General features: G+C 35.6%; 1 protein-coding gene across 6 annotated transcripts in view; it reads right to left on the bottom strand.

The window, feature by feature from the left end:
- LOC123316626 (protein split ends-like) overlaps window positions 1-21345 on the bottom strand; it is a 154594-nt gene that overhangs the window by 29762 nt on the left and 103487 nt on the right. For 4 of the 6 annotated variants that reach the window (XM_044902797.1, XM_044902799.1, XM_044902803.1 and 1 more), the window contains one exon: window positions 19485-19745. In XM_044902797.1, coding sequence (XP_044758732.1) covers window positions 19485-19745 — 261 coding nt within the window. The remainder of the gene's footprint in view (window positions 1-19484; window positions 19746-21345) is intronic. The other 2 variants (XM_044902802.1, XM_044902800.1) reach the window with 1 other exon arrangement.

The following is a 21345-nucleotide window of genomic DNA, read 5'->3' as shown; positions in this document are numbered from 1 at the left end:
AATTGGACAATTCTTTTTTTGTTGTGTTTATTATTGTTAGGGCAAGGTTTATATAACAAAATATTCCCAAAAAAAATTGTACAGAACAGAAAAAGAGGCATTCCTTTTTCTTACGACCAATCGAGCAATCACGATGAGTTAGTTATTATTATCTACCCTAGAAATAATTTAAATGGCATAACTAGGTTTGCCGGGTCAGCTAGTGAACAATAAAAGCCAGACGGGTCGTTTTCAGTTTGAATTTAAGCGTTATTTCTTCTCAAAAATTGGCAACACGGTCATTTTGGCAACAGCATCATGAAAAAGGACAACCTGAAATTATTTTAGCCGCGAAATCGGAATATGTCAAAGTTGAATGTAGTTCATAAAGGGCGTGAAGAATAACCTGAACAAAGCATGTGGTACATTCTATATACAAGGTGAGTCATTGATTTGTACAGGGTGGGTAAAATTGGTGATACCTGAACTACAACTTTTTCAACCAAACCAGATAGAGGAAAATGCAAGACACATTACGGTCTTCTTTTTTCGAGAAACTAATAATTGCATCAACTGCATTCCTCTATCTTCTTTTGGTTATAGACCAAAATTAAAATTTCAACTTTGATCTCCGTTTCTGTTTGTGCCAGGATGTTGAAATGAAAACATTATACATACACTTTTTTGATAGCAATCCAATGGCGTACTATTATTTTATCCAATAGGTTCAGTTGCTGAGCTATAAGATGAAGTTCTGTTTTTTTCTTATTAAAACAGTAGTTTAAAAGACTGAGTTCGATGTACGATACATTTCTGAAACGAAAAAAAAAATGGCTTTTCTTTTTAAGTAATTTTAAACTACTGTGTTCATACGAAAAAACACAACTTTAGGTTATAACTCAGCAAATAAACCTGTTGGAAAAAATCATAGTACGCCATTGGATTGCTATAAAAATATGTCTCAATAATGTTTTCATTCAAACATCTTAACACAAACAGAAACGGAAATAATGACCAAAGTTGAAATTTCGATTTTGGCCTATAACTCGAAAACAAAAGATAGAGAAATGTAGTTGGCATTGTAAGTTTCTCGAACAAAGACGAACATTATGTGCCATTAATTTTCCTCTATCTTGTTGGGTTAAAAAGTTGTAGTACAGGTATCACCAATTTTGCCCACCCTGTACGAAGAATTCAACAGTAGATTCTTGAGGTGAAAATAAACTTTTCTCATAACAATTTTTGTCAATTCCGGCTAGATGAGCAGATATGGCCATTTTAAGTTTTCAAATTGAGGTATGCCACCTCTGGAAAAACAAAATGCCCTTCATAACAACAAGCTAAATCTATGGCACTACATCATATTTCAATTAGAGTTGCATTCATACAAAGTACCCAATTTGTCGAATTTCTGAGATATCTTCTATTTTTAAATAACAAATTACTCGGAAACGGCGCATTATTGAGCAATTGAGCTTTCGTCTCAATTTTAAGAGTTGGGTTCTTTGAATTTTTGGTATTTGTATGGTAGGTGAAGGTCATGATGAAGAAAGAAACTGGAAGATGTGGGTGAAATTTTGTACTCGGTGGAGATTCATCCCATCAATGAAAAACTATTTTCCGAAATCATTCCATTCGATATCGTTTGTGAGATAAAACACAAAATTAAGTTTTTTATGGATTTTCAACAGCCTTTATCTTTTCAACAGTTCCCAACTGGAAAAAATGGTGTAAGAAAAATGTGTTTCCTTCGACCTCAGGAAACTTGTTAAATTAAATGTACAAGTCAAAGACTCACCGTGTATGTAAATGAAAAATACAATTGAACACTTTAAAAACACATCTTTTTTTTGTCAAAAAACGTTGCTGAATATTATAATTTTTAACTGTTTTCGAGATATTGTGTTTACTGAATTTATTTATTAGAACATCAAGTTCTGACAGAGATGACAGTCACAAATGTATACTCCACCAAATAAATGAATTTTTTAATAAACCCTTAGTGAACACTGAAATGAAGAAGGCTGCAAATTTTACACAGTTCAATTATTTATGTGGCCCAAGTGAGCTTTCGTCACTACTCAGTAGTCAGTAACTATTTGTGCTAGATTTATGCAGTTAAAACCAGTAGTGGAGCAATATACATTTATTTGCAATTTCATTTTATGATGACGATTTTTTTTAATTTTTAACTCAACGAAATAATGAAATAACCTACAAACTGTTACACAATAAACCTAATTGTCTTCAATTATCGCCACGCAGTTAAATTTTCAGCCAAACCGTTCATCTCACAATTGAGATATCACGCTGTAATTGGAGGAATATATTGATGAACCGTTTCGACCATATCATTCTGGATTTAAGTCATAACAGTACAATATAATTTTTCCTTCTTCATCGGGAGCCTCACAGGAGCCTGAGGCGCTAATGGCATACACCGCTTGCTGCACATTTATGGAACCATGAACTTTTACAACTGCAGACTTCAATGCAGACAGCAGCTGGTGTAAAATTTAATAGCCTGCAATGAACTCCCGAATAAAGTTCACGGAGGAACCGACATACGAGAAGGAAATTACAATCTGCCGTATGGGGATCGAAAATTTGTATTTTGTCCATGTGAAGCAGTGTGATTTATCGATACAGCAGTTGAAGTACGCACAAGAGGGGTGCATGATTGGATATGGAGCCGATGGCCTATATCGAGGCAACAGTCGTCAAAACATATGTTGGGGATATATTTTTTCTTGCAGCCAAACAGCATTATATTCTGGATGTGTGACCACTGCGATTATGAATTTTAGCAAGCAACGAAATTTCCTCTACAACTGAGTGCATTTATCGTGATTTGTAAATCATTCGTGGGTTAGATTTTTAATTTTAGCACATTTTCAATAGCTGAATTGAATGAATTATATGATAATACATAATCCACCTTTATGTAACAATATTCTTTAATTCTTAACTCATGAAAACTTGAAAATTTTAAATTCATAGTTTAACAAACAGTATTAATTCTGAGAAACTTGGGGCAATTGTGTCATTATTTTTGACTGTGATTCTAAAAATGTTATTTAGGGTTACGGTTCCAGAGCTTAAATAAACAAAAATAATAAAAATTAACCACAATAACCAAAAAATGGTTACACTTCGACCAAATTTTTAATTTTTTTTTTAAATGCCCATAATTTTCAAACTGCATGGGATAGATTTTTTTTCTGATTTTTCTTATGATGGTTACAATCAATCCTGTCACCCCGTTACGGCTTGACGTTGAGTTCTGAGACACCCTGTATATAAAGTAGAGATAATCCTTAAATTTTTTAGTGGAATTTTAGACATATGTACATTATAACACACAATAACCTATAGTATTACAAAGCCAACTCGAGAATGGATATTTTTTTCTTAACGCTAGTTACTTTAATTCGAATTCAAATATCGACGTATCCGACTGGCAGATGGCAATCGCTAGTCCGTGTCGTAACTGGCATAGTACTGTATTTTTTCTCCGCTAACGTTAACAACAAATGAATGGTTATATAAGGAATATAAAGCAAGGAGATCGTATACGGTTTGGCGAATCAGGTCATTCGTATAGAATGTAAACATAAACATCGATCAGGATTAGTGTCAAGCCGACAACTGTCCAAGATTCGCATTTTGATCCGATGGATAGATCTATCTTTCAAGATCTTGATATAGCGACGAGGATCTTGTAGCTGGGTGTCGGGTGTTTTTTTTCTTGTTAAGTGAATTTGCTGTTCGAGCTAGCGGTATTTGGTCTGGAAAAAAAGGTAGACATTTGCATCTGGGAGCGTTTCAGAGGATGAAAATCGAGTTCTTCTCCATGTTTGCATAGAGATATTTTATTGATCCTGATCTATTCAAAACTGAACGAATAATTTGCATTGGTCTTTTTTATGAAAAATGGCTTTTAAATTTCAACTGATCGTTCAGTCCACAAATCAAGCTCTATTTTTTTTAAGCATTGATAATTCATAGCTGATCCAGACTAAACAAGAAGTAAGAAATATTTCATGTTAAATTCCCTAATTTTATCGCTTTCCATCAAAAATTCCGCATGAAGTTGCGAAAAAACCACATCCTGTTCTTTTTTTGGCATTGGATGATAACACTCCATTGCGAGAACCAAAAATTATCGAGTAATCCACAAAATTTCCGTTTTAGGATATTGAGCAAGTATCTTATATTTACTGTTTTTCTTTCATATTTATTTTCGGAGGAGTTAACGTCATAGAAGGTTATCTTGTAACCTCAGCGTGAAGAGCTGAGAGTGTATTTCGTATTGTAGCACTAATAGATGGATAGTTCAAGAACAAAAAAATCTATTAAACTTTTCACCTTTCGTATAAACGAAATGTTTAAATTGGTCAATGATTGAAACTATCGTCGAATGAATTACTTGTTTCATGTTCGCTGATCATCGCAGATCAGCAGCATAAAACCTGCGTTAGTTCTCAAGAAAAACGTTCAGAAAATAACTTAGAATACTTAAGTGATTGATGGACTTGTTTTTCTGAATTGATATCATGGAAATATTTTTAAGATTGGATTATTCGTGAGTTTTCTACTTGTACAGGGTGGGCAAAATTGGTGATACCTGAACTACAACTTTTTCAACCCAACGAGATAGAGGAAAATGCAGGCACATTATGGTCGTCATTTTTCGAGAAACTAACAATGCCGTCAACTAAATTCCTCTATCTTCTTTTGTTTTCAAGTTATAGGCAATAATTGAAATTTCAACTTTGTTCATTATCTCCGATTCTGTTTGTGCTAGAAAGTTGAAATAAAAACATTATAAAGACTCTGATTTTTTTCAACAGGTATATTTGCTGAGCTATAACATAAAGATGTGTTTCTTCTTATCAAAACAGTAGTGTAAAATGACTTAGAAAGACTGTATATTTCTGAAAAGGGAAAAAAATGGCGATTCTCTCTAAGTCATTTTAAACTACTGTTTTCATACTAAAAAACACAACTTTATGTTATAGCTCAGCACATAAACCTGTTGGAAAAAATCATAGTACGCCACTGGATTGCTATAAAAAATGTGTCCACAATGTTTTCATTTCAACATCCTAACACAAACAGAAACGGAGATAATGACCAAAGTTGAAATCGCCCAAATTTCAATTTGGCCTATAACTCGAAAACAAAAGAAGATAAAGGAATGCAGTTGATGGCATTATAAGTTTCTCGAAAAAAGACGAACGCAATGCGCTATTTATTTTCTCTATCTCGTTCGGTTAGGTTAGGTTAGGTTAGGTTAGACGTTGATATCTTCCTCTTTGGTCATAGATTTAGCTTGTCATTCTGACAATTTGTAGTCATTACAGTGCAGAAAAAATTATCATTTAATTATTTATATGAAAGTTGAATGGATGAAGTTGAAGAATCTGGTGACTCTAGTACCAAACGAAGTAAAAAAAGATAATAAATGATTATTAGAAATCAATACAAGAGCATATATTATCATCGAAAATGAAATAGAAATCAAGACAAGAACAATTCTATTATAAATACTACTTCGTTCAACAAATGGAATGGGAAATGGGATTGAGCTTATGCTTATGATCTTATCGCCACTAGACAAATTTTAGAGGTAAGTACGTACCCGCATCAAAATAGAGGAAACTTAGGAAAGAGTCCAACATCCCCCTCATTTCGAATGCATTTATTCGAAACAGACGTGGGAGATTTGAACATACCGTGTAGAAACCAACGGACGCCCACATACGTGAAAATACTGATAATTTCTATATTTATCGGATTGATTTTATGTTTTCAGTAGTGACTGTAGGTAATAAATTAATGCGAACATAAATACCCAAGTGTGCACGTCAAAATGTGGGAAGCCCGGCTTTGAATTTCAATGGAATATGTATGTTTTTTCAGCGGAATTTGAGAGGTGGAGACCATCACCCAAATGGACACAGAGAGTTCGTTTAACCTGTCAAACAGCTGAATGTCATCCTATAGTGCATTTATACAGTGCGAGTTCTAACTTGGAATTACATAATCAAATCGAAGACAGTTTTTTGTTGTGAATATGGTAGGACAGCTAGATTAGTATTTTGAATTGCGCTCTTAATAATAAAACATAATTGCTGAAATCCATAAGATTGAAATTTCAATGATGACTAGCCACGGAGAAAGTTCTTCATTTATGACTCTATGAATCATTTTATTGAGTTAAATTAGATTTCTTAAATTTCATATTACTTAATTTCAGAATTGTTTTCGATATCCTAAATTTATAACTGAAGCAGCTAAGAATCAAGGGATAAACCTAAAAAACACTTGTTAGACTGCTGATAACTTGTTAAACCTTAGTTCTTTACGAGATTGGTAAGTGTTTCTAAGTTGAAGAAACATGAGCAGAAAAGTAATGACTAATATTTGGATATTTTTGTCCTTACAAAGAAACAAAATTCCAGTAGTTCTAAGTTTTGGGTTCCTATTAAAGCTGAGCAAAAGCATAAAGATCCATTTTTCTATGACTGAAAAAGTTGAAAATATCGACAGCAAGTCGAGCACCGTTGAAAATTCATAAGGCCCATAGAAAAATGGAACAACAATAGACAGCAAGTCTTAGAATAAGACAATAAATATAGTTAAGGGATGGATCAAAATCAGAGGGAGAGAGTACTGGTATTAGGGTATATGGGCCCTCGGGTGATGAACCCTCTGTTCTGCAAGCGGAAAAAACAGCTGTCTATGAGGGAGAGGCCCACATAAAATAGTGCTCCGTATGAGATGTTCTCGAAATTGCAAAAAGGGCTAATTCTAATCCAATCTAAAATCTCAGGTAGAAGGAAAAAATACAAAGCCATCCTTCCAACAAATTAAGTGCAATTAAAGGCTGGATCATCCATTTAGTTAATTGAGTTCACATTGATCGACTTCGTGGAAAAATTGCGTGGATATGATATCATCGCAGGTAAAGGTTCAATTGGGAAGCCACAAAAGATTGATCTAATATGGCGCAGTTAATAACAGGACAAATATCCTAGTGGTACGTGAATAACTACGCAATTACGACATTGGATACATTCAACTCCCAGCTATTAGATGTTCTCTCTCTCTCTGTCTCTCTCGAATTTATCGATTTTCATTCCATTTGATTAAGTAAGGTCGTGATAACATGTTACATAATGTCAAGGTCGTTAGTGAAACATCCGCCTGACTTGGAACGAATGCAGACGAAACACACGAAATTTTATTCGTGAACTTGAAAATTTAGCAGAACCACCTTGGGATTTTCCATTTTATTCTGCTCATATATACGCTTAATAAAAAATATTTGCTTCAATTCTACCACCTGAAAGGAACAGCTGTCGATTTTTCACATAGATATAGAGCAAAAGAGGTCCGAAAATGTACGAGGTGATTTCTTCTACGAAAATATTAGTATTTCGTGTAAAGCGTAGGCTCCAAATGAAAACCCCTTCTTGGAGTGTCGCTCTCAGTTTCATATAAAAAGATATTTGAGCATTTTCATATTTCATCCTATAATGCGCCGTTTTCGAGTAATTTTTGAATATTCGAAATATTGGGTACTTTTGGCTGAACCCTGATTAAGATTCTCAGAATTAACCTTAAAACATAACACATTACAGATGTGAACTGTCATAAATTCAGCTCATTAATCTTAACAGGAATTCTGTTGTCGTTATATAGTATTCCGATTTTTGTCAGCTGGACAAAGTTAGTTTAGAGTAGGTTTAGAGAAAATATCATTTATTGCCGAAAATTGAAACGTTAACTGGGTTATGTTTGAGTCTGCTAACTCTTGTACTAACTGAGATAAACAACGATAATAATTGATTACATATTGGAGATGAATATCATAGTTGCAAGCCTGAATTCGTTATTATCGAGGTTATTATTATCGAAAATGAACAGAAATCAAGAGAAGAATTTTTAATATTCATAGCCAACGATATTGCGGCAACTCATTTATCGTATAATAAATACAACTTCCTTGAACAAATGAAATCGAAAAAGTGAGTTTGTCTTTAACACAGTAGCTAAAAATTTGATAGCTATATCGTACTCGTAAAGGAAAAAAGAGATTCGTTTCACCTCAAGAATGAAATATACAGGATGAGTATTTGATTCGTAAAAATATTTCAACAGTAGATTCTTGAGATCAAAAGAAACACTTTTTTCCTAAAGCATTTTTTCTGATTCGGCCAGGATAAAAAGATATAGCCATTTCAAGTTTTCATAATGAGCTGTGTCACCCCTGGAAAACCAAAATTATCTTTAGAATAATTAGCTAAATCTGTGACACTACACATCTGTGGATCTTTTAAACAGGGTTCTATTCAGCCAAAGTACTCAATTTTGCAAATTTCGCAGATACCTTTAAATTTTTGAACATTAAATTACTCGAAAACGGCGCATTATTCGAGAAAATATAAGTAAACTGTTATTTATAGAACCTTCAAATATTCATTTGGTCATACAGGGTGATTAATAACTATTGGGACATAGGGAAAAGGCAGATTGTTTGGACAAAAATATGGCGATAGGACCAAATATACCTCAATAAAATATTGCTTTGGAAAAAGATAGAGGGCGTTAAAGTTGAATTTTTTATAAAGGGACAGAATAATATTTTCTTCGAAGTTCGAAAGTCCTTTATTAAAAGAATTAGAAAAGGCATAGAAGTCGGAGGAGGCCATATGATGAAAAAATATACAGTGAAATTATTAGCAAAAAAACGAAAAAAAAGTTCAACTTTAACCGCCCTCTATCTTTTTCCACAGCAATATTTTAGTTGGTCCTATCGCCATATTTTGGTCCAAACAATCTGCCCTTAGCCTATGTCCCAATAGTTATGAATCATCCTGTATGTAATCAACAAACTGGAAGACTAGGGTGATATCTTGTGTTCGAAAAAGATTAATCAAATAAATAAAAACTATATATCCCGAAATTTATATCATTGGATAAAACAAGTGAAATAGAACTACACATGAAATTTTTTTATTGTTTTTTAAAACAGCCTGTATTTTTTAAACCGAGCCGATTCGGAAGAAATGTTGAAAAAAGAGCGTTTCTTTTGACCTCAAGAATCACCTTGTATAAGTACAGGTCAAAGTCTCATCCTGCAATTCGATTGAGCAAACATATACAATTCGTACTAATATGTTATTTAAATTTCCTTGAATTCCAAAAATTCAATTTCATATTGTGAAAAAAGTCCGTGTTTCCTGGAACTGATCTCTAACGATCTGAATGATCTAGCTTTTACCACCTTATCTCGAAGCGGGTCAAGAGGTCCACGACCTTATACGAACTATCTTCGTCGCTATCTATGTACGGTCTCGGGCTCAACACACTGATAAGCGCGCCACTGGTGCCCCTAAAAGAGCTCGAAATCATCTTGCCCACATTTATCTCTCGGCCAAAAGCATTTATAACGTTCGAAAACAGGTCACGTCTCCTTCTAGAGTATAATGAGAATGCGAAAAAAATCTAGATTACGGTCCACTGTCCATTCGACTGATCTCAGCATCGTGTGCTGGCAAATTTATTTCACTCGTTCGCACGCTGGTCGAGATATACAGGGTGTTGAAGTGAGGATTTGAATCGGTGACGTGACGAAATCCAAGAAGAGATTCCTGTGCCAGAAACCGGACTTATCTGGTTAATAATTTACAATAATAAAAAATTGGAATCGAAAAGGAATATCACATATCATATAGGACTTTTATGATATGTGAAATCGCAGTGTTATTTTAGCGAGTGACCCCCTTCTTCAGTGGGCCACAATGTATTCGGAACCACTAAACGTAAACCGCGTATTTAAATCGCTTCAAAATTGTTAAACAGTTAGAAACTCCACTCAATAGAAAAACTTTCTTATCTCTTGCATTTTTTTCATATTGAACGTATGGAGATTAGTATGGTAATCTACTCGGCAATAACAGCTTCAGCATTTTCAGATTTTTCTCAAAATTCAAGCGATTCATGAAAAAATTGCTAGAGTCGAGAAAATTTTTCATTTGAGAAGGTTAACTGTTTAACAATTGTTAAATGTTTAGTGGTTCCGAGAATGGTTCCAAAAACAGTAAGCTAATTTCATGAGTGAAATAGATGGATTGATTTATGATGAATGTTGATTATTGCAACATTCACATGTGTGACTGTAGTTTCAAAATTATAATTAATTTTCTTTTTTTTTTTTAAATTCGACGAAAATCGAGAATATTGTATACCGGTAGATTCGGGTGACTTGGGATAGTCCTGTAACTTGGGACAATTACCCCCCTTGCAGATTTCTTTGTTTCTTAACATTTATGAGTGAAGGGACAAACTTATAAGATTGTGTAGCGTCTTTTCGGTTAGTTCAACAATTAATTCCTGTTGAGTTTGCCTTTACCAGAGCGTTTGAATTGACAGGAAAAATTCACGAATTCAGGAGAGTAAAAGAGCGTTTTTTATGGCCCATATACTTTCTAGTGTCCTGTACATGTGTAATTATTTTTCTGGATACGTGGAATATTGGGATATAAGATATATCATGAAATAAGGTTGTTTACAAATCAAACGGCAACACGGATCTCATTCATTTATTTTGTTGTTTCATGGGGTGACTTGAAACAATGCCGAATAGATACAAGCGGAGCATTGGCAGCAGGAAATATGCCGATTTTTCGCAGGATATTATTATATACGTTATTTCCACAAACAAATCACCAAAGAATAAAAGAAATCAAAGTTCCCTTGTTTTGTTTAGTTTTTTTACATTTGAGTTGCAATATATTTACTTTCGCTGTAATAGGGTTTTATCATTTAATTTCCTTACCGAATTACAACTATATAATCACAAATTTTAATTTTTCAAAACTATACACCGTTTTAAGTCACCTATTTCATTTGAGAGTTGAGAAATCGATAGATTTCAACTTGTGTCCCAAGCCTCCCACAAATCGGTGGGTGACTTGGGACAAGTATATTTTATTTTATTTTCAATTTATATCCGAATTATGAAGCATGGTATATATCCTAATCAATAGTCTGAGTCATTTAGCATATTTGAATCTGTTTCTCACATGAAAATAGGTCACCGTTTTTGAAATATGACAAGTTGAATTTCAAAATCGTCCCAGGTCACCCGAATCTACAGTAATGAGTGGTTTTTAATTTTAAAAAATTCTTCGATTCAGTCGAAAGTTAATTAGGATTTCAGTCCAAACTTTTTCATAAAAACATCAAAAACTTATCCGCTGGGTATCAAACATGGAAATTCTGCCAATTAAACATCATCTTCGATATCTTCAGGTGAAAAGTAGAATTTTACGGTGGCTTCATCTGATGACTCGTACGTGTCCCAGTTTCATAGTCATTATTCTCGAATTATTACACGAATATAAGGAAGGTTGTTGTACTGGTGAACCGAATGACATTTCTCTTTTTTTGTGAAGTCTGAATCGATATAGGCATTCCGAGCTGCTTATGCCTAATGTTTATTTTATGCATTTAATTCGGTCTGGTATGTGAACACCTGGACTTAATCCTGGATTGTGATATTTATAAATTATTCCTGATGCTTTTTATGATCGTCGGCTTCGAGACTGAGTCCCCTCTAAAAACTACTGAATTCTTTGGCCTTTTCGCATACCTAAATATACTCAAACCGATCCCGGAAGTTTTCCTCAAAATTTCTAGGAATAGGAGCCATAAACTCACAATTCATTATTTTTAATGACCATTCGTACTTATGGAATTTTTTCTGGTGATCACTGAAAAATACTATGCCCCCAATTTTTGTTTCAACTTTCTGATATCAGCAGAAAGTGGAAGACACAAAAATTCAACACCTATAATCGAAATTTTCCTCGATTTTAACAGATTTAGCCGATGAAAACAGGGTTACTGAAAAAATCGGTTTCAACAAGAATCAAATAAATCAGAATTTTTTTGCTTTCCACTTTTCAGTTATGATTCATCAATTTCAATTACTTTTCAAAAATGTTTTCCATATAAGTGGAAAAAAAATAAAAACTCTGAATAATAATGCTCAAATAAAAATATGAATGTTTTTTCGAATTTAAAGAAGGAACTCGAAAATTCACTTCTAAATAGGTGAACTAAAAATAAAATGAAAATTATTAAACGACCCTTTTTCGTGAAGCATTTCGATTTCTAATAATATGGTTTCACAAATAAACAGAACCAAAGGAGAACGAATATTTAATACTTATACCTACTTTGAATCTGGTTTACCTGAAACTAAGGTGTAGAAAAAAGCACTTTTTTTTTTCATTGAAATATCTCAATTTAATAAATTCTTAATGAAAAACAATAAGTATGAAGCTATTATTTATCTCGTTCTCAATCAATCAATTCCTGAGTGCCTTTTCGAGGTCTTTTTGTATTTTCATTGAAGAATTATTATTTAAAGTTTTTTGTTTCAATTTATTTTTGTAAACCTATATGAAAAACATTACACTTATTTTGAAAAGAACCTGATTTTTTATATCTTACCTGGATCCTGAAAAAGCTGATAAAACTAATTTTAATCGAAAAAATCTGACTCAAAAAAAAAAGAAACTTTATTTTCATTAGAAAAAATGTTAAGATCTATGAAAATTCCGCCTAAGTCTGCGGATGAAGATAAGGCATAAATCTACTGCGTGTGTTATTACTGATGAGTGTTAATATTTTTTTATTCACTTGTTGGCGATTTTCTTCAAATTGAAATTGGAGGTCTTGTTTTTTCAGTTATCACCAGAAAAAGTTCAGGAAGAAAAAATGGTCATTATAAATAATGAATGAATGTGAAGTTACGAATCCCACTTCTAGAATTTTCAAATAAAACTTCTTGTTGTTATTAAGTGGAAGTAACAATTGGACATTTGTAAAAAGATACGATGAAATTTGGATTTGAAGTGAAGATGAGTGTCCCTGAGAGCACAAGGCTTGAGAAAAACTCGAAAACGCTTCTTGCCAGCATAACGATTGCAAATTTACTGTTTATAAAGTTGAAACGTGTCCCCGTGATGATGAAATGGGAACAATTATCCCACAATTTGTGCTGTACGTGTAGGCGATAAAATGAACCGTACAGCCACCGCGTATGTACCGTATTGTACCGGTTTCTTGAATATCATTATTTATTATTTGCGTCGGTTAAATGTTTTAGCGTTAATCAGGGCCTGCAGGCATCGAAATTCCCTCGATTCCGAACTGCATCATTGCCATTGCGATAGGTACGATAGAGAACAGGAAATATTCCTGGCATTACTGAGAATTTCTATGAGAAATAATATTTTCTAGTAGTCTGAGCGAGGAGGGATAGCTCGAGAATGTTTCATTACCTTCGTACTAGAATTGAATTAATTTGCAACAAGAATAGTTGACCAAAAATTCATGAGTTTTGTTAATGAATGACGAACGACAGAAATGTCATTTTTGTGAAAAAAAAATAATCAAAACTTATTCTTCTGGAAATAGTTTCTCTGCAAATATAACTGAGTCTTATGGGTGGAATAGACGTGTAAAATTTCTTGTTGAACAGCGTTTCAAAGTCTCATCAAAATTACGCAAGATACGATTTAATTAATTCATTTTATCGTATCATACTAGATAGGCATGTTTTTCATCGAAGGCAATATCTTACCAATGTAAACATATCTTTACAACTATATCTGGAATTAAACATTTCAATAATTTGTCGTTTCGATAGAAATGATAATATTTACAGTACAATATCTCAGATACCAGGAAGTGCCGAAAACATGCATACCGTATGCTTTATATAATATTGGCGTTCACTTCAAAGAAAGTAAATTCCCACATTTTGGTTCAACAAAACCATATAGCTACGTCTGAATAAATTTTTTTAAGAACGCCATAGGATAGAAAAAAATCATTACATAATAGATAAAAATAATTTTTCTGCAGATAATACAATCTATTTTAGTTCATGATTCGCAGAATGATGATATAGAGAATGACTGATAAAAAAAAAAAAAAAATGGAGTACCTCGAAATTTATATCTTCTTCTGATTCAACAGGATTCTTCAAATGTTATATGACAAAACTTTTTCATGGTGAATCATGTGAATTTAGCAGCCATTCTTAATGGCCACTTTCAATCCAGCGGCCATTTGACCAGAGGCGTTGAATAGCTTTTTTCCTTTTGATTTTTACTCTTTCAAATTGAAACAATTTGGAATACTGATCTCATTGAAGGTTATCAGCATTCAGTAATGATATGTTTATTATATGCTAAAACTATTCGTTTAGATGAAATTCATTTTTTTATTATTAAAAAGGCTGCAAATTAATAGTTGATACTATTTGTTTCTCAAAAACCGTTTCTTCAAGCAAGACATTACAGGAGACTTCATTTGTTCAGAATGAATAAGGCTATCAAAAATTAAAATTTTAATGGTATAACATGAATGAGGAAAAACGTTTGGGGTGACTTTTTGTACCCCTTGCACTTATGAGGGAACACCACCAAAATATTTTTCATTGCTTCCGCTCTCCCATAGACTGTCGACGCGATTTATTTTCTGTTAGTTTTCCGGTTTCTAAGATGAATATTAAAAAAATATTTTTCAGGTTTCATCTTTAGGGAGCAGCATCCAAAAAATAAATTAGAAATTTTTCAACAAGGAATCGCGAACTTTTCCTTCGCACCCTGTATCGCGCAATTTGCTGAATTTTATTCATTTACACCATGCCATCTGAATGCGATACTAGCAAAAATAAATTTTGATGCAAATAAAGCAAATATTAATTACTATGATGGCATAGTATGAACGTATTATTACTGAAGATTAATAATCTTTCTTTGAAAACTAAGAATTAAAAAAAAACAGTTAGAATCACGGGTTAAAGACCATGCGATGCTAATCGAAGTACGCTAAATGGGGGTACTACATCGAAATTGGCTACTTGGGACAGCCGGATAGAAAATGGCTCTCAGATGGACAGTAGCTGCCGGACCGAAAGTGGCTGCCAGACCGGAAGTGGCTGTCCGATCAAAAGTGGCTGCCCGATCAAAAGTGGCTGCCCGATCAAAAGTGGCTTCCCGATCAAAAGTGGCTGTCCGATCAAAAGTGGTTGCCCGATCAAAAGTGGCTACCCGATCAAAAGTGGTTGCCCCATCAAAAGTGGTTGCCCGATCAAAAGTGGTTGCCCGATCAAAAGTGGCTGCCCGATCAAAGGTGGCTTCCCTATCAAAAGTGGCTGTCCTATCAAAAGTGGCTACCACACAGAAAATGGCTGCCAGACAGAAAGTGGCTGCCAGATATCTCCATCTTTAGTTCAGCAAACAAGAACCATCGACAACGGATGCCATCTTATTTCAAGGATAATTTTGGAATTGTCCTAATTATAATTTGTCAAAGCCAAATATTTCGGTTATGATGTGTAATTTTGGGAAATCCAATGTTCTTAGGAATTTCTATCGAAGGAATCGTTAATTGAAACTTCAATGTCTCAAAGAGTAAATTGCGAAAAAAAATGGCGCTTAGTACCAACGGTTTGTTGTTGGAAATAATAAACAAAAAATGTAGTTGGTAGGTGTTTCTACATGACGTTTCCGGGATTGTCAAGCATTTCAGAAAAGAAAAAACACTTTCTCATTCGAAACTCTCGATAAACTAATAATCCACCCATCTATCGACTGAACGACGAGAAGGTTCTACGCTCCCCGTCGCCATTTCGATTCCTCACGGGCAATAATTGAAGTCCTGATCACCTCCATAGGCAGCGAGGACTACGGGAGGTTTTTGTGGATACGCAGAAAATGCCCAGGCAACCGCCTGGGCCGTGAAATCCATAATCGATACGGCGAGAGCGCGCCTCATTTCATCACGGCAAAAACCCTCACAGGATCCGGCTAGCTAGAAGCGGAGCACGTACAACGAGCGCTTTTTCTCCACCTACCGGAGTCGCCGAGTATTCCTACGCGGAAATTTTCACTCGTGCGTTACCTCGGATCGAGATGCCACAAAAATTTCGCCGTGAAAATTAAAAAGCCGTACGCTCCGGCATGATCCAGTCGCTTGGCGACGGTCGATGCGCCCGGCAATACATCAAGGTTGACGGGCGACAAACGAACGTCGGACTCATGTCATGAGCCTCGCTTGTCTCGATTGGGAAGTAAGCGTGCTGATGCTTCGGGTCGTAATTAAGGCTCTCCATACGTATAAGACATGAACCCTCCATCTTATAGCTCGAAATAATTGCTGTCTATGTGTGCGACCACGATTGCTTGATAGCAAACTTAAAAAGGGCGCGCAGCAATATTGCATCATATAGCCAAGCACCACTAAGAGCTGTGTAATCAAACTGCCAGAAGTTCCTAGTGGCCTGGAAATGCCGTAACACCATAAAGCTACAGGCTACATGAAATAAAATTACTTTATGCGTGTCAGGGCAATGTGCCACAAAGGGAAATGAAAAGACTGATGAACTTGAGAAAAATATTAAGATAAACCTGTTGTCCCTGAATCACTCTTGGAATTCTTGGAAAAGGCCACTTTATGAGTGCTATCCATCAGTGGCAGTTTCAAAACAAGAAACTGCTCTGGAGGAAAGCTCCAGAACTCACACAAGAGAAAATATTAGTGGAATATTTCCCTACACAAATGAGCTGTCGCGTACAGAGCCTCAGTATGGCGGGGCACTTAGTGTAAATGACCAGATGCCGTGATAGTGGCCTGCTTTGGGGGCGCTTTCGAGGACACTCAAGGTGGTGGAAGATGCTAATGCATACTTTCTCTATAGAGAAGACTGCAAGTGCATCAGCTCATGCGTTGACGAACCCTACAGGGTCATTGCTTCTGATGGAGATACATGGTCTACATTACACATCAAGAGGTGTCTCGTGCCTGGAGGGCCCACTTGGTTCACCGATGACTCTGTGATGTCTACGGGTACTGGTGTAGAGACTGTGGGATCTTGATACAACCAGTCCATTCCTCTAGATAATGACTGGACTACATGTTCTTTTTGTTGTTCTAAGGAAAATGCTGGAAAGCTCTGGGTGAGCTAGGCTCCAGCAACGTTTTGACAGTTATTTGATGTCCAGCATACGCAGAGATTTCTGTAAACAAGAAGGCAGACATACTGGCTAAGCTCAGCTTTTGCAGGTCCAGAACCAGTACTGCCATCTGTCGGTAACTTATTTATTAGATGGCTAGACGAAAAATTTTCCTCTAAATGGAGTTAGGAAGGAAGGGCCTTCTCGTGGGAACTACCGTGTCTGGTTATCAATGGTCTAACTGGTCACCTGGTTCAATAAATCTCTAGATAGATTGGGGTTTAGTAGTTGTCTGGTTTAAGAAGATATCTTGAGAAGCAAGAGTACCCTAAAGATCAGTACTGCAAGAATACCTATCTACAGCCTCTTGATGACGTTGGTTGTCTGGTTTAAGAAGATATCTGGAAGCAAGAGTACCCCAGAGATCACTACTTACTAGGGCCTGTGCTTTACAATATTTATATCCATGACGTATGAAATAATCTGAAAAGTATGCTTGGATTATACGCTGGTGACACCGCAATAGCTATCCAACATGGCAAAATTGAAATTATACAACGATGATTACAAGATGCTGCCGATAAGATTAACTATTGGTGCATAAAGTAGGAAATCAAACTTAATGGACGAAAAATCCAAGCGATAATATTACAAAAAACAATACTTAGGGAAAAAGAGTGGAATAATTAGGGTTCAACCTATATAGATATACTCCTGACTAAGAAAAGTCATACACAATATATTTGTCCTCTACTTCAATACCCATTCCACATAGCGTTTTGCAAAATAGGACATGAATTCAATGGATGTGCATTTGGCCTTAGACGAACCAGCAACATTGACATGTCGAGGACGAGTCCACCCCTGTTTGCGTGGTACCTTCCAGCTCGGCGGATATTGCCCGCAGAGTTGGCTGGGTGGTTGAATCAACATACCCGAATTACAAATATTTTGCCATCGTGTTAGATCATACACGGTGAAAGCTAACCTGAGAAAATATTGACAGTATGTAAAATTGTACGAAGCTGATGTGTGGGTATGTGACACAAACAGATGTCGTGTAAAAACATGGGCAGTAAAACACTAGTTAGAACGACATACTGAGATAATGAAAACATAGAATATCGCTATCAGTTTTAATATCTTAAGGACCTTAAATCTTGATAATTTTTTAAAAGTGGATAACGATCGTTATGAAATATGACGAAAAGTAAGCTCCATGTTATAAAACTAATAACAGCTGCATCTACCTTATCTGAACCCCTTATTAGATGTTTTACCTGGCAAAAATCGAAAAACATCGAAAACTGATCCATAGAGGTATGCCAAGAGTATGTCAGTTCAACAATCCTTTCCATTAAAACTTAACCTCTATTTTACAGTACTTTGTCAAAGTTAGCAAACCTCTAACTTTTCCCTTTTCTGTGGGCGAAGTTCATGACATTTTGAATTTGTTATATTATAATGAAGTAGGCTTTAGGCAATAAATTCAATAATAATAATCATATTCAGATGCATACCACCGCCGATATGGATATCAACCACTTGCCAATTCAGCCATCGCCAGGACAACTAAATGGAGAACGTTCCATCGAAGAGAAGCAGATGCTGAACATGGTTTCGGTCTCATTTGACCTCGTCAGAGCAACATAGATCCTCCTCCGATGGAAAAACATTTGGAATTGATGGACCCTTATTAAATACTCACAGACGCTTCTGAGTTTTATGGAGTAGTACGTGAGCGTCACCCAGTATAAAACGAGATCCGATTAAATCCCCTCCAGATCGAAAACCGAACGTCCCATATGTCCCATATTTTTTAATTCGGGTCTGCCTAATGCAGAAAAGATGCGTGTAAGAATTGAGAAATTGGGAACCTCTTCAGTTCACGGCAGAATTATATTCATATCGTCATTGTTTTACCGCCGGCATCAATTCTGCCGTGAACTGAACGTGTTCCCACCTTCTCAATTCTTACATGCATGCTGTCTGCATTAGGCAGACCAACGTACTGAATTAGAGGAAATATGGGACAAATGCCATTGTCTTCGACTGGGTTTCGATCTGGAGGGGATTGAATCAGATCTCGTTTCATACTAGGTGGCGGTCGAGTACTACTCAATAATACTCAGAAGCGCCTGCCAGTATGTGTTGCTCTGACGAGGTCAAATAAGACCAAAACCATGGTCAGCATCTACTCTTCTTCGATGGAACGTTCTCCATTTAGTTGTCCTGACTATGGCAAATTGGCCAGTTCAATTCAGTTCGTAGCATAGATGTCCAAAACCTGGATCAGCGGAATAATTACGAAATTTACGCTTGTGAAATTGTCCGCGGTCCGCGGAGTGCTATTATTGCTACCGTATTTTTGCCTCATTTGTTTCGGGGTTGCCTTTCTTGTTACATAACAGTCGTCAAAAGATGAGCAGGAATACATACACAAAATAACGGACATACCTGTGCCCGTTTGGAAACCTAGTGCTACCGGGAGAGGTAGAATAAGGGGAGGTCGTTGTCTGCGGTGAGGCAGAGGACGGAATGGCGGCTGGTTCGTAGTACTCCGTCGTCAGAGTCCTATCGTCCACCTTGTGTTCGGTGTTGTGAGCCTTGGACGCGCTCTTGATGTCCATGAACGCCACCGTGCACGCCATCGTGCCCTCGCCCGTCTCCTCCTTCGTACTTCTAGGCAGCAACTTGACACTCTGTACACGTCCATATCTGGAAAGAGTTAGATGGATCAGTCAGAAAGCCAAACCGGAAGCGGTATAAAGCGGTTCGATGCGTATCGGGGCGTGGGGAGTATTCTGCGGGGACTAGAAGGGAACCCTGAGGAACCCCGCAAGGTCAAAATGGGATGTTCGACATTATTATCAATAATTATCATTAGATTAGATTATAACAGATATTATAAACGAGAATGAATAAATTTCAATGAAACTTTACAGTAATAAATCAGAATTGGTCATAGGCTACAGTTCATAATATGTGAAATCCATTCCTATACAGGGTGAGTCTTTGACTCGTACAAATATTTTAAACGTTGATTCTTGAGGTAAAAAAAACACTTTTTACTACTAGAATTTTTTCTGAATCGGATCGGTTTGAAAGATACAGGCAGTTGAAAAATCATTAAAAAAAAATTATTTTTAGTTTCATCTCACAAACGTTTTTTTCGAATGTATATTTTTCATGTATTTGATTATTTTATACAGTCAGACACTGTGTAATGAAGAGAAGACGGAAAATATCGATTTTTCAATTCGTTTAAACCGTTGATTCCAGGTTAATATATCCGACGCAGGGTGAACTATAAGAGATAGAGAAAAATGATCCAGTACAATTGTGTAGAGCTCGAAAAGTTCTATAAATATTACGCGATGTCATATGTCTAACTGTCAAGGATAGCCCACTATACCAATTTTAAAATTTTTAATTCAATCTAAAATAAACGATGCGCAACCGATAGTTAAATCAGCAAATGCTACGATCTAAATCGTACTCACATAGTACCATCACTCAAAGTATTAACAAAAGTCGACAAAGGGTAGATACTGAACATGGTTTCGGTCTCATTTGACCTCCTCAGAGCAACATTACTCCTTCGTCAACGAAACTGGAATGAATTGCCGGCTCCTTTTACTCGATGTCAGTAGCGGATATGATGTATAAATACTCCGTGGCGACATCTGACAGAGAAACGGGAACCAGCCCAATTCAGTTTCTTAACTCGAGTGAAGATAGCAGTATCCATCCATATGCTCAAATTCCCAGATTGAAAATATCGTATATTAAGGTAATTAAACAAGGGAAAAAGCGCGGAAAGGTTAAAATTCATGGCAGTTAGTAATTCAGGACCCAGACATAGAAATCAATCTAAAATAATGTTCCATTTGCAGAGGACCTTAACAAAATTTCACTATAGTGTAGGGAATTTATTCGAGTTTTCGTGAGAAATTCATTCCTATATAATGGAGAAAAATATCGGTTTTTTTTTTTTCATAAACAAGTCAAAACGAATTTGAAGGGTTCTCTGACCCTGGAAAACTCTAAATTAAAATTTTGAATTATAATATCAAATCACATGCGATATCTTGAGCCATATTGTGAACAAAATTCCATAATGGATTTCGCAGACATCTGCCAAAGTGAATGTTAATTAAAAGAGACTGAAAGGGGACAAAAATAATAAAGTTACACTAAATAAAATTCAGGAATTACAAGCGATGAATTACGATACTCTTATCCTAGCCCATGGACTCTTAATCATTCAAATGATTTACAACTCTACAGTATAATTAGAAGCTCTTCGAATAGTTTA

This window comes from Coccinella septempunctata, chromosome 7 (assembly GCF_907165205.1).
Source record: "Coccinella septempunctata chromosome 7, icCocSept1.1, whole genome shotgun sequence".
NCBI classification, from domain to species: domain Eukaryota; kingdom Metazoa; phylum Arthropoda; class Insecta; order Coleoptera; family Coccinellidae; genus Coccinella; species Coccinella septempunctata.
The sequence above is the reverse complement of the archived record's forward strand: the minus strand, read 5'-3'. Positions and strand labels throughout refer to the sequence as shown.